Here is a 22,002-nt window from a genome sequence, read left to right as displayed (position 1 = left end):
AGAAATACAACAATCAATTTAATTCTGGTAAAACTAGGGCATGTGATCTGCTTAGTCTTCCATCCTATTCTGGCTTCTTTCCCAACATATTCTTGATCTTTTGTATTTTAAGAGAAACCTCTCATCATGCCACTTACCATTCTGACCTCACAGGGTCACTTCTTCCCCTTCACCTCTGCACTCTAAGTTTCACTTCTAAATTCTAAGTTTGCAATATCCATTTACTGCTTCTCCAAATCTATCCCCTACTCTTCACAGTTTGGCAATTGCCCCTCACAAAATACCTTCTGCTCTTCATCTGATACTTTTTGAGGAGCCTCTGCTGATTTCTTAGTCACTTCTCAGTATCAGTACTCTGTTCTCATCCTCCTTTGACACAGCTGGCCATTCTCCTCTTCTCAAACAATTCTCTGTTAACTTTTGTAATTCATCCTTTTATTTCCCCCTCATTTTTCTTTCACTTTTTAACTATGCTTCCAAGGAAGATAATCTCAGATTACTCTGTTCTTGGTCCCTCTACCTTCTCTTTTTACAATCTTCATCCTGTTTAATCTCACTACCAATTCCATGCTGGCTGTGTTTCAGTTCCAGGTTTGACTCCTGTTCTGATTATGATCTGAGTGAATAACTGTTACAAGACTAATAGGTAGAAATCTTCATCTCCTCCAAATTCTCAGCATGATCTTCTACATCATACTGAACAATACTACATTACCCTACATTATTCAGGTCTATAATCTGAACAACATCTTTCTTTTTCAGATTTCTCTCTATGCTATCTCTACTTCTATGTAAGTCTTAAGTCTTGCAGACTTTCTTGGAATAAAATGCCGTGTATATTAGACATCTATTTCTCTGGCCTTGATGAACACAGAATGCAGCTGCGAAGATTATTTTTCTCTAATGTTCTACCCTTTCCTCTGGAATACATCTCTCGTTCCTCATTTCCTATAAAAACAACAGCAAAAAAGCCCACAGCAAGCATTAACTGCTTATGGTCAAGTAGCACAAGGCACTGTAACCAGCACAGCTGTAGAGATGTGCTAATGTAACCCTTATCACATGTTTAAAAAATAACATGAGAAACCTTTTCCAACATAATTTAAGCCTTCACTAGTATAATAAAATCCTTTCAAAATAAATCACCATACTCTAGTGAAAATTAGCACTGTGAGGAAACTTCTCACAGTACAGACCTTGTTAGCTGAATTTCAACATGGAACAAATATTTATGACGCAGTTATAAATAGGATTTATAATGGAAATGTTGACACTGTGATAATACTCCCATGTGACAGACCCTACTTCATCTTGTCCTTGGCTGATGGACACTGCGACAGTCCAATATAGAAATTTACTGGAGCAGGCCAACAGTGGGCAGGTTCTGTGTCCTGGAAGGAATGGTTCTTTTTGGGAGCAAATGAATAATTTTCAACAGGAGAAAGGAGGCAATTAAAACTCTAAGGTAGCACTGATCTCTTTCTCTCAGATTATATCTGTAATTAACACTCCTATGGTGGCAGCTTAGATGATAGGTATACCTAGGCTAGAATTCAAGCAGCTACTTCAAGATACCAACATAGCCGAGACAGCACTGAAGCTAGTCCAGGCTAGTTGCCTATCTAGCTTCGTAGTCAGATCCTGCAGCTTTTACTAGGCAAGCACAAGTTGTATCTAGATGCAAATTAACTAGCTCAGTACTTACTGGAAGCCTGTGAAAATTACAGTGATTGTAACAGCCTTCTCTCTCTACAGGAAACTGATTCTCTGTTATTAGTTTTAAAAGTTAATTTGCTCAAAACTAATAATGAACATTTTTTCCTAAGCAAATCATTTGATTATGTGACTGAAAAGTATCTTGGAGAGATTGAGAAAGCATCCTGAAGAATTAAGGCTACTCCTTTGCAACCTGTCATTGCTTTGCCTTCTCCCAAGCACGCTCTTTTGTCCCAGATAGATACATTCAGGAATGCTGGGGAGCGGGTTGAGCCGGCGTGCGTGTATGGCAGTGGGGCAGGATGGGTGCAGATTGCCAGCAAGCTAGATGGGCCTCACATGGGGCAAAAGGAAAGATGTGGAAGGGTGGAGGCATCTGTACCTAGGACTTGGCGAGACTGGTGATAAATCTGGAAGTCAAGTTGTGAAGACTGGTATGACAAGAGTTATAAAAAGAAAGGGGAGAACAAGAATAAAGCTTGAAACTGATACCTTTTCTTTTAACACACCTTCTTTCTTTGATTACTAAATACAACAGAAGTACCTTAGGATACTTCTTATAGGCTCTGGCTTCTTCAGAGTTGTGTAGGAAGAGGACGGTGGCAATAAACTGTACAGAAAAGATGCCATAGCAAGAATCCTGACAACAGTTGTGTGAGGATGATGAAGCTGTACGTCGAATAATTTCAGAAAATTAACAGGCTCTTGTATGACTAAGAATAACTAGCGAGCTTCCATATGCTTTAAGGCACAAACTGATGGCATGGCTGGTAACTCTGATCAGGCAAAATGCTCATTGTAATTGGCTTTTAAAATAAAAATATCCAGCCTGGTCCACATGCATTTAGCCAGTACGTTCCAGTTAATTAGCATCAGGCAGAAATCTCTCTTTCCTGTCCATATGGAGTTTGCATTTTGTGAACTGGAGGAGGTGGAGATGGCAGAGAGGAGGAAGATGGGAAGGATGTGTTTTCTTCCGAGGCTATAGACATCCACCACTGGTCAAAAGAGAACGGAAAACACAGTTGCTCTTTAAGGCATTAGAGGACATTAGAAATTGCCTTATCATAAGCTTAAAATGCTTATTTCTGAAACAAGTGATGTTCAGCATGTTAATACTGTTGCTGTAACAGTAACTGAACATTACAGGAAAAAAATGCTGGTAAAAAATTACAAATTCTTATTCTTTTTATTAGGAAATCTTTGTTCTCTGCTCATATATTTCAGCTAAAGAAATTCTGTCCATCTGTTTAGAGAGCGTTAATTGATAAACTGCTCCTTGATTTCTCTCTTGCCTTGTTTAGGAGTTCAAAGGCTGGATAAATTGTTCTGGTGAGCCATGTATGCTTGCCTGGCAGCTGGCTGGCCTGACAAATAATCTGCCATAAACGAATTCAGATCTGGATTTCCAGACCATAACTGCTCCATGGTAAAGTGCCCAGACTGCTCTTACCCTGCAGCAAAGTAGTTTTACCCCTCTTTCATTTAATCAAATGTTATTCATTCAAACTGAATGAAAGAGCAGTATCCATTTGCTGCAGGATATATATGCACACAGACAATTATGGCTTAGCTGTCCAGTCTGTGCAAGTTCATGCTTTAGCTTACCTCCTGGTAGTTTGCAAGACTATATCCTAGAGATGGCCTGTAGAATTTAGAATGAATGGGTAAGTCAAAGCATCCATTAACCTTGTGCAAGCATAGAACAATATTCCCCCATTTTACTGGGTGTCAAAAGCCTTTCTTTTCTCTTACACCTTTGATACAGCACTCTCATTAGTTATTTGCCTTTCTCTAGGTTTTAACAAGAGACACAAAACAGCATTTATTGTTTTTCTCTAAGCAAAGACAATCTTAAATTGTCCCTGGATGACTCCCTTGCATGAGGACATGACTCAGGTTTCATTTGTTTCCTGTCCTGGTACGCTCTCTTCTGACACATCTACAAGTTTAGTGATGCAAAACCAAACAGGTCAGAGCTCAGATTTCTCAAAATTCATTTTATTTGGTGATAAAAAGGCCTGTAAGGTATGGCCTCTATACAGACTGCAACATTTGTTAAATCTACGAAACATATTTCCCAGGGAAGTGGTTGAGTCTCCATCCCTGGAGGTATTTAAAAGAAGGGTAGACATGGTGCTCGAGGACATGGTTTAGTGGTGGACTTGGCAGTGACAGGTTAACGGTTGGACTTGATGATCTTAAGGGTCTTTTCCAACCTTAACGATTCTATGATTCTATGATATAGCATTGTGGGTAGGGCTCTGCAAAGATATACCGTCCTCATCACTATTAGTCAGTAGCCAAATCTGTGCTACAGCAAAAGTAGAAGCAGGGTCTTGCCTGAGACTAGCTTGAACAAGCTTAGGGAAAACAGCTCCCTTTTTACCTTATAAGACCTTACACCATGGCACTGACCTTTTCAATCATACTTGCTTTCCTTATATGCAAATATTAGGGTAATCAATTACTGGGAAAACGAAATCTCAAGATTACTACGGTACTTCAATATTCATGATTCAGACTGACATTATGATTCTCACCCGCTGAATGCTACTTTGCTTCCTACTGCTTTGTTCTCCTTTCAGTCTCCTTTTAAACTACATTACGAAGCTAGAACCTCTTGGCAGCTTCTGATGAATGTCTTAATGAACACAAAATTGAAATGTGAGAGAAAGTAATTGGGAAGTAAGAACTGTCATGGTACAATGAGTGATGAATATTCACTGTAATTATAAATTGTGTGTAATACTAGGCTATATGGCCCAGAAGGTTGCTTTTTAAGAATCTGAAATTTAAGAGCTTTATCAAAAGATTCTCAAATATTTAAATGGACTTAGGCTGTAGGTAATGCAGAGATCACTCATTAAGACAGAAAAAAATGCTTAACTATTGTTTACAGAGAGGTATTTGTATTTCACTTTTTTTCCTCTCTTACTTTCAAGAGACTTCTTGATAGACTACGTACATTTATTCATTGCTGACAGCATGCTTGCCTACTGTACTAAACAGTTTAAGCAATCAGAGAAAAATTACACTTTCCCACAATAACTTATTTTCAAGACAATTTAGCACAATGGAAAGCTTTCTCTTAACTATAGTTTCAGAGACTAAGATACAATACTTATCATTACCTTTTAGTAGCACTAACAGAAACTTATAACGGTACTGTAAAAATAAAAAGCTCAAGCAACTGAGAAGGTGCTATTAGGAAGCAATAATGGTTACCTTGTTTTCATTCAAACATACGAACGATGCTATTTGAAAAGCAGATATTTACTTCTGTTTGTGTGAGTGAATGTAAATGCTTAAAAATATTTATCTAGTTTATTACCATAAATGACAAAAGCCAATGATAATATTGTCCAGTAACTCATAGCATGACACTTGGGAAATACTTAAATAAGCAAATATGTGTACAGCTGAGTCTCAGGGTTAACTGGTACCAGTCAGAAAGAATGTATCTGAAAAAGGCATTGCGAACACTGAGGATGGAAAGTATCTCTGACATGATAGTATTTGAAAGGATCACAACGATGTATGAATCTGGTGTTTTGCTGCAGCTTATTTGGGATAATTGAAATTTCATTAACATTTTGGCATCTTAAAGTTACTTAAGCAATGGGAATAGCAATTTTTTTTCAAATGTCTACAAATATGATGTATTTGACCATCTTGAAAAAAATGAGGAAATTTAAAATTTAGACTCCAAAAGAGGTATTTATCTTTTGATAGGTAGCTAGCTAATTGATAGACATTTCCACACAAAGAATAAAGTAAGTAAACTTTGAGAAATGTTTTGTTACATCACTGTACACATATACAACCACACTTGGGGAAGGGATACAAACTCTTTCCTTCTATAATTGGAATAAAAGTTTTAAATGAGAGGAAATTAAGAATCCCGCACCTTCTCTCCCCACATCTCAGCCAATTTGTCAGCAATGCTACTTCATATCCTGTGGCAGGAAGTAAAAAAAGACACCTAAAAATTCTTGATCTGGGGGATTTCTTGGTGTCAAATTTCACACCATCAGATGTTTGCATTTTCTCTCAAGTACTCTAGCCATTTCTTCATTTCAATGGTTTGGCAGCTTTGAAATACTTTCATTCCAAATGCTTTAATTCCCTCTTACTTCTATCTTCTATCAAGCTTTCCTTTGACAGGGTCCTGTTATTAGTTCTTTGCATGGCTAAGGTTATGACTTCTTAACTTATGACTGATAAGATGAACTGCTGCTATAAATTGGGAGTTCATCAGTTGATGGAAGAATGAAATAATGAAGAACAAAAAAGACTTGGATATCACAGGAGTAAGTATGGGCCACTAATATAAGTCCATAGGAGAGATTGTATTGAGGCCATTTCCAACAGTGAAAGGTACATATTGATACCAGCTTAAAGCTAGTAAAGTCTTACTACTGGAAATAGTTCTGTTGAGCTTTACCTACAGTTCTAGACAGTGATGTTCAAGAAAGATGAATTTATGTCGGGATGGGTACAAAGAAACGTTGCAAGACTGGTAAGGGGAATGGAGATTCTAACCTGCATGAAGTGAACAGCCCTTGACATGCACTAAACAAAGAAAAGAGTGCCCCAACCCTCCCAACCCCAAAATAAACTGATTGCTCTCTACAACTAAATACTGAGGAATAAAGAAGAAAACAAGTATTCTTTAAGCTAACTGACAGTAACAATTTAGTAACAAGTTATATATAGTGGTCATTTATACTAAAAGTTGAAGGAAATAGGTGGATTGTCAGAAAATGATTCTATAAAATGTTGAAGAATGGTGTTTGATTTTACGGGTCACGATATTAGCCTGCATCCACCATATGGGTACATTTAAGTATCAAGGGGTTTGTGTCTAAAACAAGGATGTGCAGAAGATGAAGGCAAGTGAAAATGAATTTCAGAGCTATAATCTATATTAGCATACAAGTGCAGGCAAGTCCTTGAAAAGTAATAACAAGATATGACTCAACTCATTTGACAGGTGAAAGAAAGGACAGACTTAGGAAAATAAATTAAATTGGCAAGTGGAGCTCCAGTTTATCTATTAAATCTTAAGCTAAAGAGCAGTACACAAAAATATCAACCTCATGGAAAGACACCGGAAAAAACAAAGCAAAAACCATTTGCTTCTTTTTATAGCAACTTTCCAAACCATGTGACAGGTAAAAATGGGTTGCAATGTTGATATAGGTGACACAGATTTAATTCTATGATACTTTGAGTATGGGACTAATATTCCACAGAGCACCACAGGCATAACAAAGAAAGATTCCCTCACAGGTTATGCATGTGTAATGGTAAAGCATTTTCCAGAACTCAGTCCTTAGCTAACCAAGACTTTCAATAATTTCCTTGGATAGTAAAAAAGCTAAGGATCTTTCCCCTCATAAACACACTCTAGAAATAACCCAAATTTCTGTTGATTTATGTTCTCTGAAGTCCGTCTTTGACATCATCCTGAAGAAGCTATTAATTTGAGGCAAAGTTGTATGCTTGATGCTGACTTTTCGACACTCAACTGTTTTTATACAAAGCAACAGTCACCAAATGATTGCAAAATGAAAACAAAATCTCCTTGAGCAATGTAGACTCTTCATTAACTACACATGACTATTGTTTCCGTATAAATGACATTAAAAATGAAATCAACTTTTTAACAATACAAAAACCTTTCACTGCAAGAAAAAAAAACTAGCCACAAAAAACCCAATCTATAATTACCTGGTTGGTAGAAATTTGGTGAAAGTTCTCTGGCAACTGCTCTTGCAATATCACATTCCTGGCGAGCAGCCTGAGCAGCCTGATCCGCAGCATCAGCTTTAGCTCTTGCATGTGCAGTTCTGTACAGAGTAGAAAACAGTTTATATGCAGAGGAGTCTTTCATGAGTTGCATCAATAATGTGAGAGCAAAGGACTACTGTCCTCAGCTACCATACACCATACTGTATAGTGCACTTATGCCCACTTGCTGTGAGTAACTGCAAATCAGTCAAAGTATTTCAGAATTCCTCTCAGTTTTTCAGTCCTGCTCACCCTTCTATCACAATTATTTGTAGGTACACAATTTACAGCCCAAGTTTGTAATTAAAATTTCTAAGTAGAAAAAAATGGTATCTGACCAAAACCTGGGATTATGATTTTAATACACGTTACCAGAATGTGTACAGAAAGGTACAGAAGGTCAGACTGGGCCACCACACCGACTCCTAAACAGGCGTCTGTGAGATCAGGATACACGGTGTTCAAGGGGCCTGTGGAATGCTATTACCTTTACATTTCAAAGTTAACATTCAACGCTGGGTGCCATTTTGACAAATGTCAAGTTTTTTGAAGGGCACAATTGAGGTATGTTGGCCCAAAAATCTGAGAAATGTCTTCCACAGTCAGACCATGTTGGAAAGGAATGGGATGGAAAATGTGTTTGATGCTTCAATAGGTATTTCTATAAATGGGGACTTAACAGTTTTAAATTCTTGTAGCTCACTGAATTTCAAATCCAAAACAATCTGAAAAGGCAACTTTTCTGAAGTTAAGACAACAGTTTGGAATACTTTCATAAAGTAATCTGCCCTCTGCTTCCACTTTTTTCCTTCTGCTGTTTCTTAAAAAGCCTCAAGAACAGCTTGTGCAAGTACCTCTGATTCCAGACTGTGCAAATTGATAGTTGTGTTACTGCAGGATTGCATCACTGTTTGTCCCATCTTCCCTCCCCACTTCATTTTTGAAACAGTCATCTGTTTAAAAATTCCTGATGGCAGTGATCTCTCTCTGCCTCTACAGCATTAGCACATAGCCTAGAGCTATGAAATGGTTCATTAGAACGGAGGGGAAGCTAAACATGGCAAATCAGCAGAGGTTTTTGAGCATCTACAGATATTAATAACATTTCTAAATCAGATACATTAAAGTTCATGATCCCAGGAATTTTCTCATAACATTCTACTAGAAAACTGACACTTAAGTAAGAAAAAAATTAGTTAAAAGGACAACAGCAGCAGCAATTTTTATCCCATGTGCCTGGTGATACTAATCAACAGCAATCAAATAAATGAAAACTTGTCAACCAGTTCGCTGTAAAAATTCAGTTTTATTTTCAAGGAATAAAGAAGAGTTCTATGTGTTTTAGATGAAGCAAGAATTGAATGTTAGCATTAACCAGAATGAGCACCAAGAGATTAACAGTATGGCAGACTTTGCATTTCTAAAAGGATGTTTAATCCCGTAGGGTACTAGTATAAACACAGACATAAAAAAACCACATAGACAGTTTCATCAGTGGTGCCTGGAGAAGATTTATTTAAGTTACATCCTCCCTAAAATGTGTGAGGGGATAAATGTTGAATGTTATTTTAAAGCTTAGCTTGTCATAATTTACTGGATAAATATCAGCTTGTGCTGTCTTCTCGCAGGTCCCTCTAGGTCTCTGAGAAAAAAGATAATGAGCAAATAAGCAGTAACACCTTCGACTTGTACTCAGGATGGGGGAAAGAAACTGTTAATCAAAACAAATACACCGTATAATCCCATATGTGTTCCGTGCAGTTCATGAATGGTTGTACGGTATGTGCTTGCTTAGTAACAGTAATCAAACCCGTTCTTTCTCTATAATCATTATTTTCAATTAGATGAGCTATTCTTAGCTCCTGCATAATTATGTCTATGTAGCATAAACTTAATGAAGCAATCCTAGCACTGGGACATTGTTTTGTGAGACAATAATGTAGTCTGCACATAGATAAACTAGACACTGATCATCCTTTTGTGATGATAGAACAACCATAGAACAACCATAGAACAACTATAAAAATAGTCTAATACTATTGCCACCGCTGCAATAGACATTTTAAAAGCTAATATACAAAATGACCAGCACCAGGAAAACACACTGCCAGGATAGTACAGTTATTTATTGATGCCTGTGAATTTTCTGTATTATTATATCCAAGAAGCAAATCACACATCCTGCCCAAACATACAGCATCAATTAGTTAAGGAATTAAATGGTGACATGAGTAATAAGCTAGTGAAACTCTGTCACATGAAGCTGGGCAGAAGCAAGTCACAGCAGGAACAAGCCAACAGAACAGAAGGTAAATGAGCACTGCTTTCCTTGGCTGCCTTATCTCACACCTTTTTTTTCCATCTCGCACTTCCTGCTATTCTGCCCCTTTTGTACTCGCAGTCAGGAGTTCCAGCAGACCAGAACAGGAGCGACTGTTCAGACGTGAACGCTGCCAAGGCATGTCTCAGCGACACACTTGAGCAGAGCCTCAGTGCTGTGCTGTTGCTGAGAGACGACACAGCAAGAGGAACTAAATAGGCACCGGAGGGTAAGGCACAAGAACAGCGTTTATGCTCCTGAGCAGGCCTTCGACCAGCCAAACAGAAGTGTGCGCACGTGGCTGTGCCGAGACACTTCCCTGACGGCCTCTTCAGCAAGCATCGTCGATGACATATGGCAAATGTGAAAAGAACAGGAGAAACCGGCACGGCCGGTGCTTCTGTACAGAAGAGAAGCAGTGTGCTTCGCCTGTGAACACAGGCTCTTCATTATTTGCGTTATTTGCTATTCATCACCTTGGCATTTGGATGCTTTACTGGCTAACTTCAGCAATGTGTACTTTGTTATCTCAATTTGCAACTGCATATTCAGACATTTCTTTTACTTTCTGCACACTTACTTGTAAGTGTCAGACTCAAATAATTTTTCTGTGGCTATTTAATTTCCTGTTTTTTTTTTTTTTTATAGTGACTTCCACACTTGATTTGTCTATATGTTTTCCAAATTACCTGCTTACAGTTACTGCCGCTTGGCACTACATTTTGTTTGTACCTGGTTTATTCTGCCTTGCACTGACCCCCACACTATCAGAGTGTTATTGTCAGAGACCATGGAGAAATATGCTAGTTTTGAACGACAACGTTTATAAGGGAGAGCTATCAGAGCAGGGTAGCCCCACTGAAATAGAATCCATTTGCTCCATTTACGCCTTACACCGTTTGGGAAAGCCTTCTCTACCTTTTGTTCCTGGAGTAATTTTGTCACTGTAAAGTCTTGAAGTTTTGTTAATTATCAGTAACTATTCATGCAAATTTAAGTGTCAAAATGACCCACATTTAAATGACCACCGTCTACTTGGGAATTGCTTTTTTCCTCAGAGAGCTCTATATCTTTTGCCGTGACAAGAAATCTTTATGAGAACTTTTGAAAGAGAAAACTCAAAAAAATGTCTCCTTTCCTCTCCCCCAGCCAAGAAAAAGACTGTGATAGGCTTTGCATGCTGTTCCACACATTCTCCAAGAAGGGTCAATCTGAAGTTTCAGCAGCAAAATAGAAACTGTGCAGGGAAGTAGGCAGCAATCCACAGACTGCAGAACACTCGGGTAAATAATGAGTGACCTGCTTTGCAACGCTGCATTCAGGTTCTAGCCCACAGCAAAGGACCTTTAATGATATTTCCTTTAGTCCTTTGGAAAAATTCATTCTCAGCAACTGTAGCACATAATACATATTATTAACTTTTGAACTGCAATCTGTTTTTACATGCGTATCGACTTGAAAGTATCATCCTACCATTAATATTCCATGTGATGTCTCAAACGTGCTTGAAAGCTTTCAAACCAATATAAGATTAAAGTATTTAAAACAAAACCAATTCATATTTAGAGGGACAATCTACCACTCAGCTAACGAGTCCACAGTGGTGGTAAATGCAATCAATACAGGGACAAAATTAAGTTGTATCTGTGGCAGGAATCAAACTGTAGTTATGATTAAAAGGAACCCACAGCTATAGCTCATGCAGAGCGTTGATGCCAGGTGACTGCATGTGGAGTCCCTGTATCTACCAGTTTCTGTCATCAGCGAGTGAGGGCTGGAAGACCAATGGTTAACTGAATAACTTTGCTATAGCTAGAAATTTTATTTGGACTCATATCATGGTCTGATTTTGACCATGAAGCCTAAGCCTTCTAGACTGTGGGACAACTGATGCCATTACCGATACCTTTCTTTTCTGTGTTTGGTTGGGTAAGTAAACATATACATCATTTTAGCTATACTCAAAGAGATTATAAGCACAGTGTCAGGGGCTTCTTACAAGCAATCTCCCAGCAATACTACAATCAGATTTCTATCTACTTATGTCTGAAAAGTGACTTTAAGGAGGAGTATTGAGGGCTGAAGAGCTTAGACAACATTATCTAGCATTCTGCAGCAACAATGCTTATATATATTGCCATGTGTCTGGAATGCATTATGTAATGTTTATCTGAATTTAAACCCCATTTAGAACTGTCCATCACCCTCCAGATTATTTTGTATTTCCATGGTATCCTTCAACGCACTTGCAATGCTGCCTCATTCAGAGTCAACTAAAAATGTAAGCAACATATGTTTATTTTGTTTCGTTTTTCAGCTTTTGTTAAACACACTGATTTCAGCATAAAGCTTTCCAGGAGCTTGCTTTCTGTTTCTTAAAATGATACAAATAATTTTCTCTGTTTTCTATGTGCCGAACGTATGAAACACAATTATGTTCCTATCAAATTATCCTAAATTAATAATCTTAACAATGCTACTTATTAACAGATTTCCATATTATCAAAAAAATCAGTAAAGGCTAAACCTACATGAGGTTCTCAGAGATGTACTTAATTAATGACAGCTATCAGGTTTGTCTGAGTAACATTACATATTGTGGGTTACTATCCACATCATCCTTTTTGACACTGGAATTCTCAAAAAAAACAATCCCATCTTCCTAAATTCTAAAATTCAGTTATTTTTCTAGAAAGCAAAGAATATTCTGCTGTTTTTTTCCAGGTATGAAACTTTCCAACATTTTTACATTTCTTTCTATCTGTTGGAGGCTCAATTCTGAAAAACCAAGCTCTGATAAAATTGCTACAGAGATCAATAGCATTTCCAGGAAAAGAGGGGTTGGAGAGGAAGAGGGAAACTTTAAGGAATGATTCTTTGGTAGTTTAATTTTCTCCTTGTCCACATTTTATTTCCATATTCTTCTGACACTACATATCAGTAATGAATGCTAGATAATTATCTAGCATCTATGCATTTTTTAACACCACAGGTGAGAGACTGGCATTTATCAAATGTGCTAGTTATCCTTGTCAGCTAGGTAAACAACAATGTTCTGCTATGGTAGGATTAAAAATACAGCCGTGCACACATATTTAGAGCCACCTAAGAACTCTTGGCTTCATCACTCTCAGCAGCTCATTGCTGTAGTATACCTTGTAAGTGAGGGTAGGTCACTGAACACCGGCAAAAAATGGCAGTCTCAGAGAGAAACAGAGAGAGGAAAAAGACTGACTTACAGATACTGCAATAAGAGAGCTTCATCTCAGTGAGACACTTAAAATGCTCCTAAACTACAGATTGAATTGACCAAATGAGATATATGTCCTCAATCACAAAGTCTGAACTTAAAAACTCTTCAAAGTGCTTTACTTGATCGATCTCCTTTGTGCTTTGCTAGATTTTAGTTTGAACGAGCCGCTCTGTCTTCATGAACTACCTTCACTCAGGAACTGGACTACCTTGGTACTACCAGTAAAGTCTCATGTCATGAAGCATAAGCAGATCTATTGTGTACACACTGCTGGCACATTGATCCATATCATCTTACCTAATGCATTTTGCTTCTGAAAACTCCTCCTTCCCAGCCTATATCCATTTCTCAGTTTTTTTCAGTCCTAACTCATATTAGACCTTCGGCTGGAGCTGCACGGCTAGAAGGCGCGTCCCCTGGGTGGTGGATAGGGGATCCCTCTCTGGAGGGTGCACCGGATAAAATTGAAGAAGGTGCCGCAAACCAACACAGCCTAAGGGAAGGCCACCCTGACAGAAAAACCACTGGCCCTCCAAGTCATGGGGGTTGGGCAGGAGGCCAACTACCTCCTCCCGGAAAAAAAAAAAAAAAAAGTTGCAGAAACGACGAGCATCAGAAATGGCAGGGATGGAGAAAGTCGGTAACGAAGTGAGGAGGAGGAGGAGATGGAGCTGGATCGGTCGTGTCCTGAGGGGGAAAACCGATGGAAGACTGCGCTGTGGCCCTTGACTCCAGAGCACGCAGCCGCGGACCGATCGAAGTGGAAGAACGATGTTCGCGCCTTGTGTGCCTCCTGGCACTGAGAGAATTCAGATTCAGATTCAGAACTCGTATTAGAAGAACTGAAAAAATACTAACCTTGAGTTAACAACAACTGAAAAACTGAGGAAATTCCTTACAACTGGCAAACAACCAACCTGATTTCAGTACTTGAAAAAATAGCCTGGGGGTGATGACTGGTTAGCCAGATGTCAGTGTTGGGCATAAATAACAGCATAAATAAACTGGGTTTACATCCATAAAGATTTACAGGCTAATAGTATATAGTGCCAGACATCATGCTTTAACAAAGAGTAGATTTTGCCAAATACTTCATACACATGTAAAGATTATGGGTCCTATACCTTATCTAGATTGCCTTGATTTAACATATTTGGATTGTTTTCAAGGTTTCTGATTTTGTGCCCTATGGCAGCATAATTAAACAGCAGCATAAATTACATGGAATTAATAAGGCACATCAAAATGGATTAAAAGCTAACTCTGACACATCTCAAACCTTAATGCAGAAGACATCAAAGAAAAGGGTTGATATGCGCACTTTACCTTAGGAATTGTTTTTTGCTCCAGAGTTGTTTAATATTTTACTTTTATAATGTCTCAGTACAAACTATAACATACTATGGTGGAGTTGGCAGATTACACAACTTCTGGACTCCAAAAACCCCAAGAGGACACTTTACTGTTACCTAAAATTCAATGCTAACAACTTCAAAAACCATTGCATTTAACTGTACTGAAACAGAACACTAGGAAACAAAAAATCTAGCCAGTATGGGAGACTGCCATGGAAAGTAGCACAGAAGAAGTATCAGGTCATGTTGGCTAGCCCCACACACTGCAGCAAAAGGAAGGGTTAATGTGGTTTTTATACACGTAGAGATGAAAATCAAGTATAAACAGGAATTTCTTCTTGCTGTACTACGTAATCCAGAATCCACAAAACCACTATTGGAATGATGTCCAGCTCATCTACGTCTCAAGAAGGAAAAAGAAATGTCAGGACCACAGAATAACTGAGGTTCTAAAAAGAAAAGCTTTTTAACTTAAACTTCTTGAGCCTCATTATCTACTTATTATTGCAGAAACACTGAGAAGCTACTTATCATGGTGTACACACAGTCATCTGACAGTGGAAAACGGGGAAGACAAGTGTTTCAGATAAAGACATAACCAGTCCAATGATTAGAAGCTGAATTTGGGCATAGTCAACCTTGAAATGTTTTGGGTATAGTTTACAGAGAAAAATATGGATCCTTCTAAGCCTTTGAAACGATACTAGGCAGTGTACTAAAAGTCCTCTTTAATCCATTTTCTGAGAAAAAAATGACATGGCCTTTTGTTTACAGGAAGTGAGATTAGATGATTTAGGGACTGTTTACATTAGGTATTTCAGACATCTGACGTAAGTTCTTCGATCGTCTCATTGGAGGCACCCCTCTCACTCTGTTAAAAATAAGAAACTTGAAGTATTTACAACTTGGTCCTCTGAACTGCGTGGAGGTTAGACTCCTGCAGTGGTCAGCATGAACATGCTCTGCTGTGCCTACAAATATATGAATAGTCTTATGGCAAACACCAATCTATCTGTTTGTTGAGAAATCGGCCACCTTCTTAAGCCAAGATTCAGAACCTGTTTGTATTCTCCTTTAGACTTCTATGGTCCACATCAATAAAACCAGAACTGCTCAGCAACTCAGGGGTGCCAAGGTACACATTTCTGTAACTTACGCTAGTCACATGTGTACTCAGCTGTTCAGAAAAAAATTAGGTGAATGAAGAATAGCCTCCCAAAAAAGAAGGCATTTCTGAAAATTCACTTTTAACAATTGAGATAAATTAGTTCAATTTCCCTAACCTGTCTTTCAGGCCCTCACTCTTGCTCACCTGTTTGGAAAAAGACTGACATGCAGATGTCTGAATTTAAAAAGTGGGTTTAGATTGATGTTAAGCACCACTAGAGATGTTGTATTTACATGGTACTCTCCCTAACCTTAGGTGTCCCGCTAGCCTGTCAGTTTATGTGCATGCCAGATAATCTGCCTCGGATAATGGAGTTGGCTCTTCATGTGATGTATTCAATTTTATCCATCATTCTGTCAGGAGCTTGAATGAATGAAGTCTTGCTTTCATATTGATTGTACTTCACCCTAGCACTGGCACAGAAATCTTGAAGATGGCACAGTCTTCAATTTCAGCAAGATGAGCAGCATCATTTCAAGCAGAAAGCAAGTTTGCCTGTGGGGCAACTTACACTTTTGGCAAAATACACTTCTGTATAGCATGCTCATAGGGTTTTTTCCCCATCTTTGCCAATGGTTATTCACTGCCAGTACCTTTTCATGTTACTAAGTGTCAAGTACACCTAGAGAAAAGTATAAATCTTGATGTGCATTTGTCTGTCCTACTTCATAGGACAGACTATATCGTATCCTACTTTATAGGATAGACTATATCCTATCCTATTTTATTACCAAGTCTCCTTAGTGAGCAATATTTTCTTCCAGTTCCCTGGCCACATAATGTTAATTCCTAAAGACAGGAGGTTTTTTGGAAAGGGGTAAAGGAATATCTGCAAATAATTTGTTGTTTCCGATCACCAAAGCAAATTATATTGGTTGACTGAAGAGAGCTTCTGAATCTAGCTGGAAGCATAAAAAAATAGATGCATATTTGAGCTTCAGCTGCTCTTGATATAGTTAAGTGAAGAAAAAAAGGAGATAAATATGTTTCTCTTTCCTTCATCATAAAATATGAGCTTAAAGGAAAAAGAACCCCATGTAATAAGGATTTGGCACAGAGAACGTGAGCCTGCTCAAGGAAATGGGAACACATGGACCTTTATGATCATTTGCTTAGAGAATTTTCAACGTATTACACTTTTCCCCGACACACTTTTTTTTTTTAAACTGTTCTCTACCTGGGACAAATGAAATAAAACAGTAGGTATGACAACTCCTATCATTAACACCAATACCTGGCAGCTCTTCTAGACTCTGCTTGTAAGAAAGCAGCAACATATCATCATCCCAGGGATACAGCTAGACGAAAAATAAGAACAGTTTACAGGAAGGGACCAGGAATTATTTTTGTATCAAAATGGACTGGTTTTTTTTCAATTTAAAAACATTATCTTAGTATTTACAGGCTGGATCATTGGGCTGGGGCCAACTGCATGAGATTCAACAAGGCTCAGTGCCGGGTCCTGCACTTGGGTCACAACAACCCCATGCAACGCTACAGGCTTGGGGAGGAGTGGCTGCAGAGCTGCCTGGCTGAAAAGGACCTGGGGGTGTTGGTCGACAGCCGCCTGAACACGAGCCAGCAGTGTGCTCAGGTGGCCAAGAGGGCCAATGGCATCCTGGCCTGTGTCAGGAATAGTGTGGCCAGCAGGACCAGGGAGGTGATAGTGCCCCTGTACTCGGCACTGGTGAGGCCGCACCTCGAGTACTGTGTTCAGTTTTGGGCCCCTCACTACAAGAAGGACATCGAGGTGCTGGAGCGTGTCCAGAGAAGGGCAATGAAGTTGGTGAAGGGTCTAGAGCACAAGTCTTCTGAGGAGCAGCTGAGGGAGCTGGGGTTGTTTAGTCTGGAGAAGAGGAGGCTGAGGGGAGACCTTATTGCTCTCTACAACTACCTGAAAGGAGGTTGTCACGAGGTGGGGGTCGGTCTCTTCTCCCTAGTAACGAGTGATAGGATGAGAGGAAACGGCCTCAAGCTGCGCCAGGGGAGGTTTAGGTTAGATATTAGGAAAAACTTCTTCACCGAAAGGGTGGTCAAGCATTGGAACAGCCTGCCCAGGGAAGTGGTTGAGTGTCTGTCCCTGGAGGTATTTAAAGGACAGATAGATGTGGTGCTCGAAGACATGGTATAGATGGACTTGGCAGTGTTAGGTTAACGGTTGGACTCGATGATCTTAAGGGTCTTTTCCAACCTTGACGATTCTATGATTCTATGATTCTATTTTTCAGCCTTCTACTGATTTTTACCACTTTCAATCACTTGTAAAAATAAGAAAAAAATCAGAAAATATGAAATCAAATTTCAACTTTTACAAAACAAAACATTTTAAATTATTTTTATTAGAATAATTCTAGTTAGAAAACTTTTAGAAGCTCTATTAATCAGTAAACTTATTCAGGAAAACTGTGTGAAATATCATCCTTGGCGATGTATTTCGTAATCTCTCCTCTATAGATGGTTGATGTGCTTTTTAAGCATAAGATTTTTTAAAATTTTAGGGAAAAAAAAAAGTCCACAGTATTACAGATATTTTAGCAAAGAATACCAAAATATATGTAGAGCAAAATACGTAATATAAAAACAGTATCTATTCTCTCTTCACATCATAATATAGATAACTTGCAACACACTGGTTGCACAAAAATTACATTACAGGAAACTACAGGAAAATGTGAAAATTTTTTTAAAATTCTGTGTTTTTTGCTGGCTTCAAAAATATAAGATAAACTCCACAATCATAAATATTTCTAAGAGTATGCTTCATGCTTTTCCTAAGTGACTTTGGCAGCCTGTAACTTATTATAGTTCTAGTATCCAAATCCAAAGACTTCATTACTGTGCTTCATGGAGGAAAATATGCTAAAAAAAAGTCATAACTAGAGGCTCATTTGTTTTTCTCTCTTCCAAAAGCTGTAGCACACACATTTATTTCTGCCATTTAATAATAATAATAATAATAATAATAATAATAATAATAATAATAATAATAATAATAATAATAATGAATTGAAATCTTCATAACAAATAAAACCAGAAAGGATACATTGACCATGGAATATAGTTTTAATCTAAAATAGTTCTGGGGAGGCTTGAAAAAATATTGAGAACATAATGGTAAACAAAATAATTCTTTACAAGATATAACAGTGCAACTTATGCATGTGTATATTTATAACTAAAAAAAGTATGTTAATTAAGGTCTTTAAATAACAAACATATTGACATGAATTCAAACAATCTGTGGCAATGCTAGTTTTTTTGAACAGTCCTTTTAGTATCTTTAGGCATTAAAATCTAGTGGGGAAACAAAACTGCAGTATTTTCACCTTTTAAAGGCATTAACTGCATGTGTTTAAATTTAATGTTTGTGTCCTTAGCAGTCTGACAGCCAAAACTGAATTGGGCTTATTTTTCTTTGCATGGTTCATTTCTGTTCCCCAAACAGGTGCCAGATGTCTAGAAAAACAGCATTGATAGAAAAATGTCTAGCAAACTATTCAGGGATTAGTTCTTCCATTTTCAGTTGTTACAAATTCTCTGACATGTTTAAAGATAACTGTTAAAAAAATTCACAGAAATACTTGAATAACAGAAAACACTGATATGTTATATCTGAACAGCTTAACTAAGCTCTCCAGGAAAGACAAGTGCTCAAGTGTAGGGATGGTTGTATGTGATTTGACTTTTCTCCAGGCTGGCAGATCTGAATCAAGCTGCTCATATTATACATTAAACATCAAGAGACTGAACAGCATAAACGAGCAAAGGAAAGACTTTGATGATCCTTCCATCTGTAAACATGCAATTCCTCTTAACTGAAGAGCACTGCAGATTGAAAATAACGTCAGATCATTTCAGACACAGAGCAGGTGACAGCTATTTCACAGGTTTTGTTGTCTCCAGCATGAAGGAAATGCAAAACCTGGGTTTATGACAAACGCAGTTAACAGCTTTAAAATAATCTTCTCTCATATACATAACCCCCCCAAAATAAACATACATGTATATATTTACCTTCTGTAGCTACCTACAACGCTGCCAATAACACGATTTGAATAAACAACCAGCATGTCCTGTCAGCTACCAGAAAATCTGAAAAAACAGGAACGTTGCTCTCTGCTGGTTCTCATAGAGCTAATGATCTTGCCTAGATGCCCAAAAGGCTTTTGTGAAGTCCAGAGACTGTTGAAAAAGAGTTCACAGCAGCCTATTTATTCCTGCTTAGACCGGTCCTTGACTGCTTTGTTCAGCTGAAGTCCTGTAGGTCTGCATGGTAAGGTTGAGGATTCATTGTTGTATTCTTACATATTTAGCAGTAACCACTTGTGAAAGTAACTTATTGCAGACTCATGAAGTCTGTTTTGAGACCCTCTGAACAGATAGTCATTGTCTATTTGCTCATTTTTTTTCCTTACTACAGTCCTTATATGGAGCCCTGACATGCTCCCCCAGCCTCTTCTAGAAAGTAAGTATTCTCTTTTCTGAGTCACTAACAGCAGAATTTTAGTGCAAATACTACTGCATGCCACAAAGGAGGAAGTAAGTCCCAAAATAATCAATCCCAATGTCCTGTTGTCCTCTCTTCACACGGAGATTTATCAGACTTTCTAGATCTATCTAAAGGTTGATGGGTTTTACTGACCCTCGTGACTATGACACTGGGGCAGCTGGTAAGACAAGAATCTCCTAATAGGCAATGCCATGCCCTCCCACTCCCACCAAAAAGCTGTTCCTACTAAGGCCCAATCTTGAGACCTGGTACCCTCATAGGCAATTCCTGAGCCTGAAAAATCACTCTCCTAGTAAAGTATCTTAAAGAAATTACCTTCCTAAGTTGCAGATCTCTGAGCTTTTATGAGTGTCAGAAAAGGGCCACATGCTGCATCCTCTTCCATTTGCATAGCAGGACTACCATAGCTTGCCAGAAGCACGAGATCTGCCCTGCCTGCACTGAATGATGGCGCTGCACACACATGCAAGTGCTTTCCAGAAGTGCTGAGCATTCCTACAGACACAGAATCATAGAATCGTTTAGGTTGGAAAAGACCTCTAAGGTGATGAACGGTAATGATGATGATAGGTTAACGGTTGGACTGGATGATCTTAAAGGTTTTTTCCAACCTAAGCGATTCTATGATTCTATGATCAAGTCCAATCATTAACCTAGCACTGCCAAGTCCACCACTAAACCAGGTCCCTAAGCGCCACATCTGCATGTCTTTTAAATACCTCCAGGGATGGAGACCCAACCACTTCCCTGGGCAGCCTGTTCTAGTGCCTGACTACCCTTTCAGTGAACAAGTTTTTCCTAATATCCAACCTAAACCTCCCCTGGCGCAGCTTGAGGCCGTTTCCTCTCATCCTATCACTTGTTACTTGGGAGAAGAGAATGACCCCCACCTCACTACAGCCTCCTTTCAGGTAGCTGTAGAGAGCAATAAGGTCTCCCCTCAGCCTCCTCTTCTCCAGGCTAAACAACCCCAGTTCCCTCAGCCGCTCCTCAGAAGAGTTGTGCTCCAGACCCTTCACCAACTTCCTTGCCCTTCTTTCGACACGCTCCAGTGCCTCGATGTCCTTCTTGTAGTGAGGGGCCCAAAACTGAACACAGTACTCGAGGTGCCGCCTCACCAGAGCCGAGTACAGGGGCACTATCACCTCCCTGGTCCTGCTGGCCACACTATTCCTGATACAAGCCAGGATGCCATTGGCCTTCTTGGCCACCTGAGCACACTGCTGGCTCGTGTTCAGGCGGCTGTCGACCAACACCCCCAGGTCCTTTTCAGCCAGGCAGCTCTGCAGCCACTCCTCCCCAAGCCTGTAGCGTTGCATGGGGTTGTTGTGACCGAAGTGCAGGACCTGGCACTGAGCGTTGTTGAATCTCATACAGTTGGCCTCAGCCCATTAATGACCCAGCCTGTCCAGGTCCCTCTGTAGGGCCTTCCTACCCTCCAGCAGATCAACACTCCCACCCAACTTGGTGTTGTCTACAAACTTACTGAGGGTGCACTTGATCCTCTCATCCAGATCATTGATAAAGATATGAAACAGAACTGGCCCCAATACTGAGCCCTGGGGAACACCACTTGTGACTGGCCGCCAACTGGAGTTAACTCCATTCATCACAGCTCTTTGGGCCCGGCCATGCAGCCGGATGAATTATCTTAGAATCACAGAATGGTTTGGGTTGGAAGGAACCTTGAAGATCATCTAGTTCTAAACCCCCTGCCATAGACAGGGACATCTTTCACTCAGTCACGTTGCTCAAAACCCCATCCAACCTGGCCTTGAACACTTCCAGGGAGGGGGCATTCGTAACTTCTCTGAGCAACCTGTTCCAATGTCTCACCACCCTCACAGTAAACAATTTCTTCCTAATATCTAACGTAAATCTACC

At 39.2% G+C, this 22,002-nt stretch overlaps 1 protein-coding gene across 5 annotated transcripts in view; it reads right to left on the bottom strand.

Moving 5' to 3' along the window:
* The window catches only part of JPH1 (junctophilin 1), a 91,938-nt gene that overhangs the window by 26,006 nt on the left and 43,930 nt on the right, over positions 1-22,002 (bottom strand). For all 5 annotated transcript variants that reach the window (XM_082316805.1, XM_082316806.1, XM_082316807.1 and 2 more), the window contains exon 3: positions 7,453-7,571. In XM_082316805.1, the coding sequence (XP_082172931.1) occupies positions 7,453-7,571 (119 nt within the window). The remainder of the gene's footprint in view (positions 1-7,452; positions 7,572-22,002) is intronic.

This window comes from Platalea leucorodia, assembly GCF_965183815.1.
Source record: "Platalea leucorodia genome assembly, chromosome: 1".
NCBI lineage: Eukaryota > Metazoa > Chordata > Aves > Pelecaniformes > Threskiornithidae > Platalea > Platalea leucorodia.
This window is presented reverse-complemented; position numbering and strand designations above follow the sequence as displayed.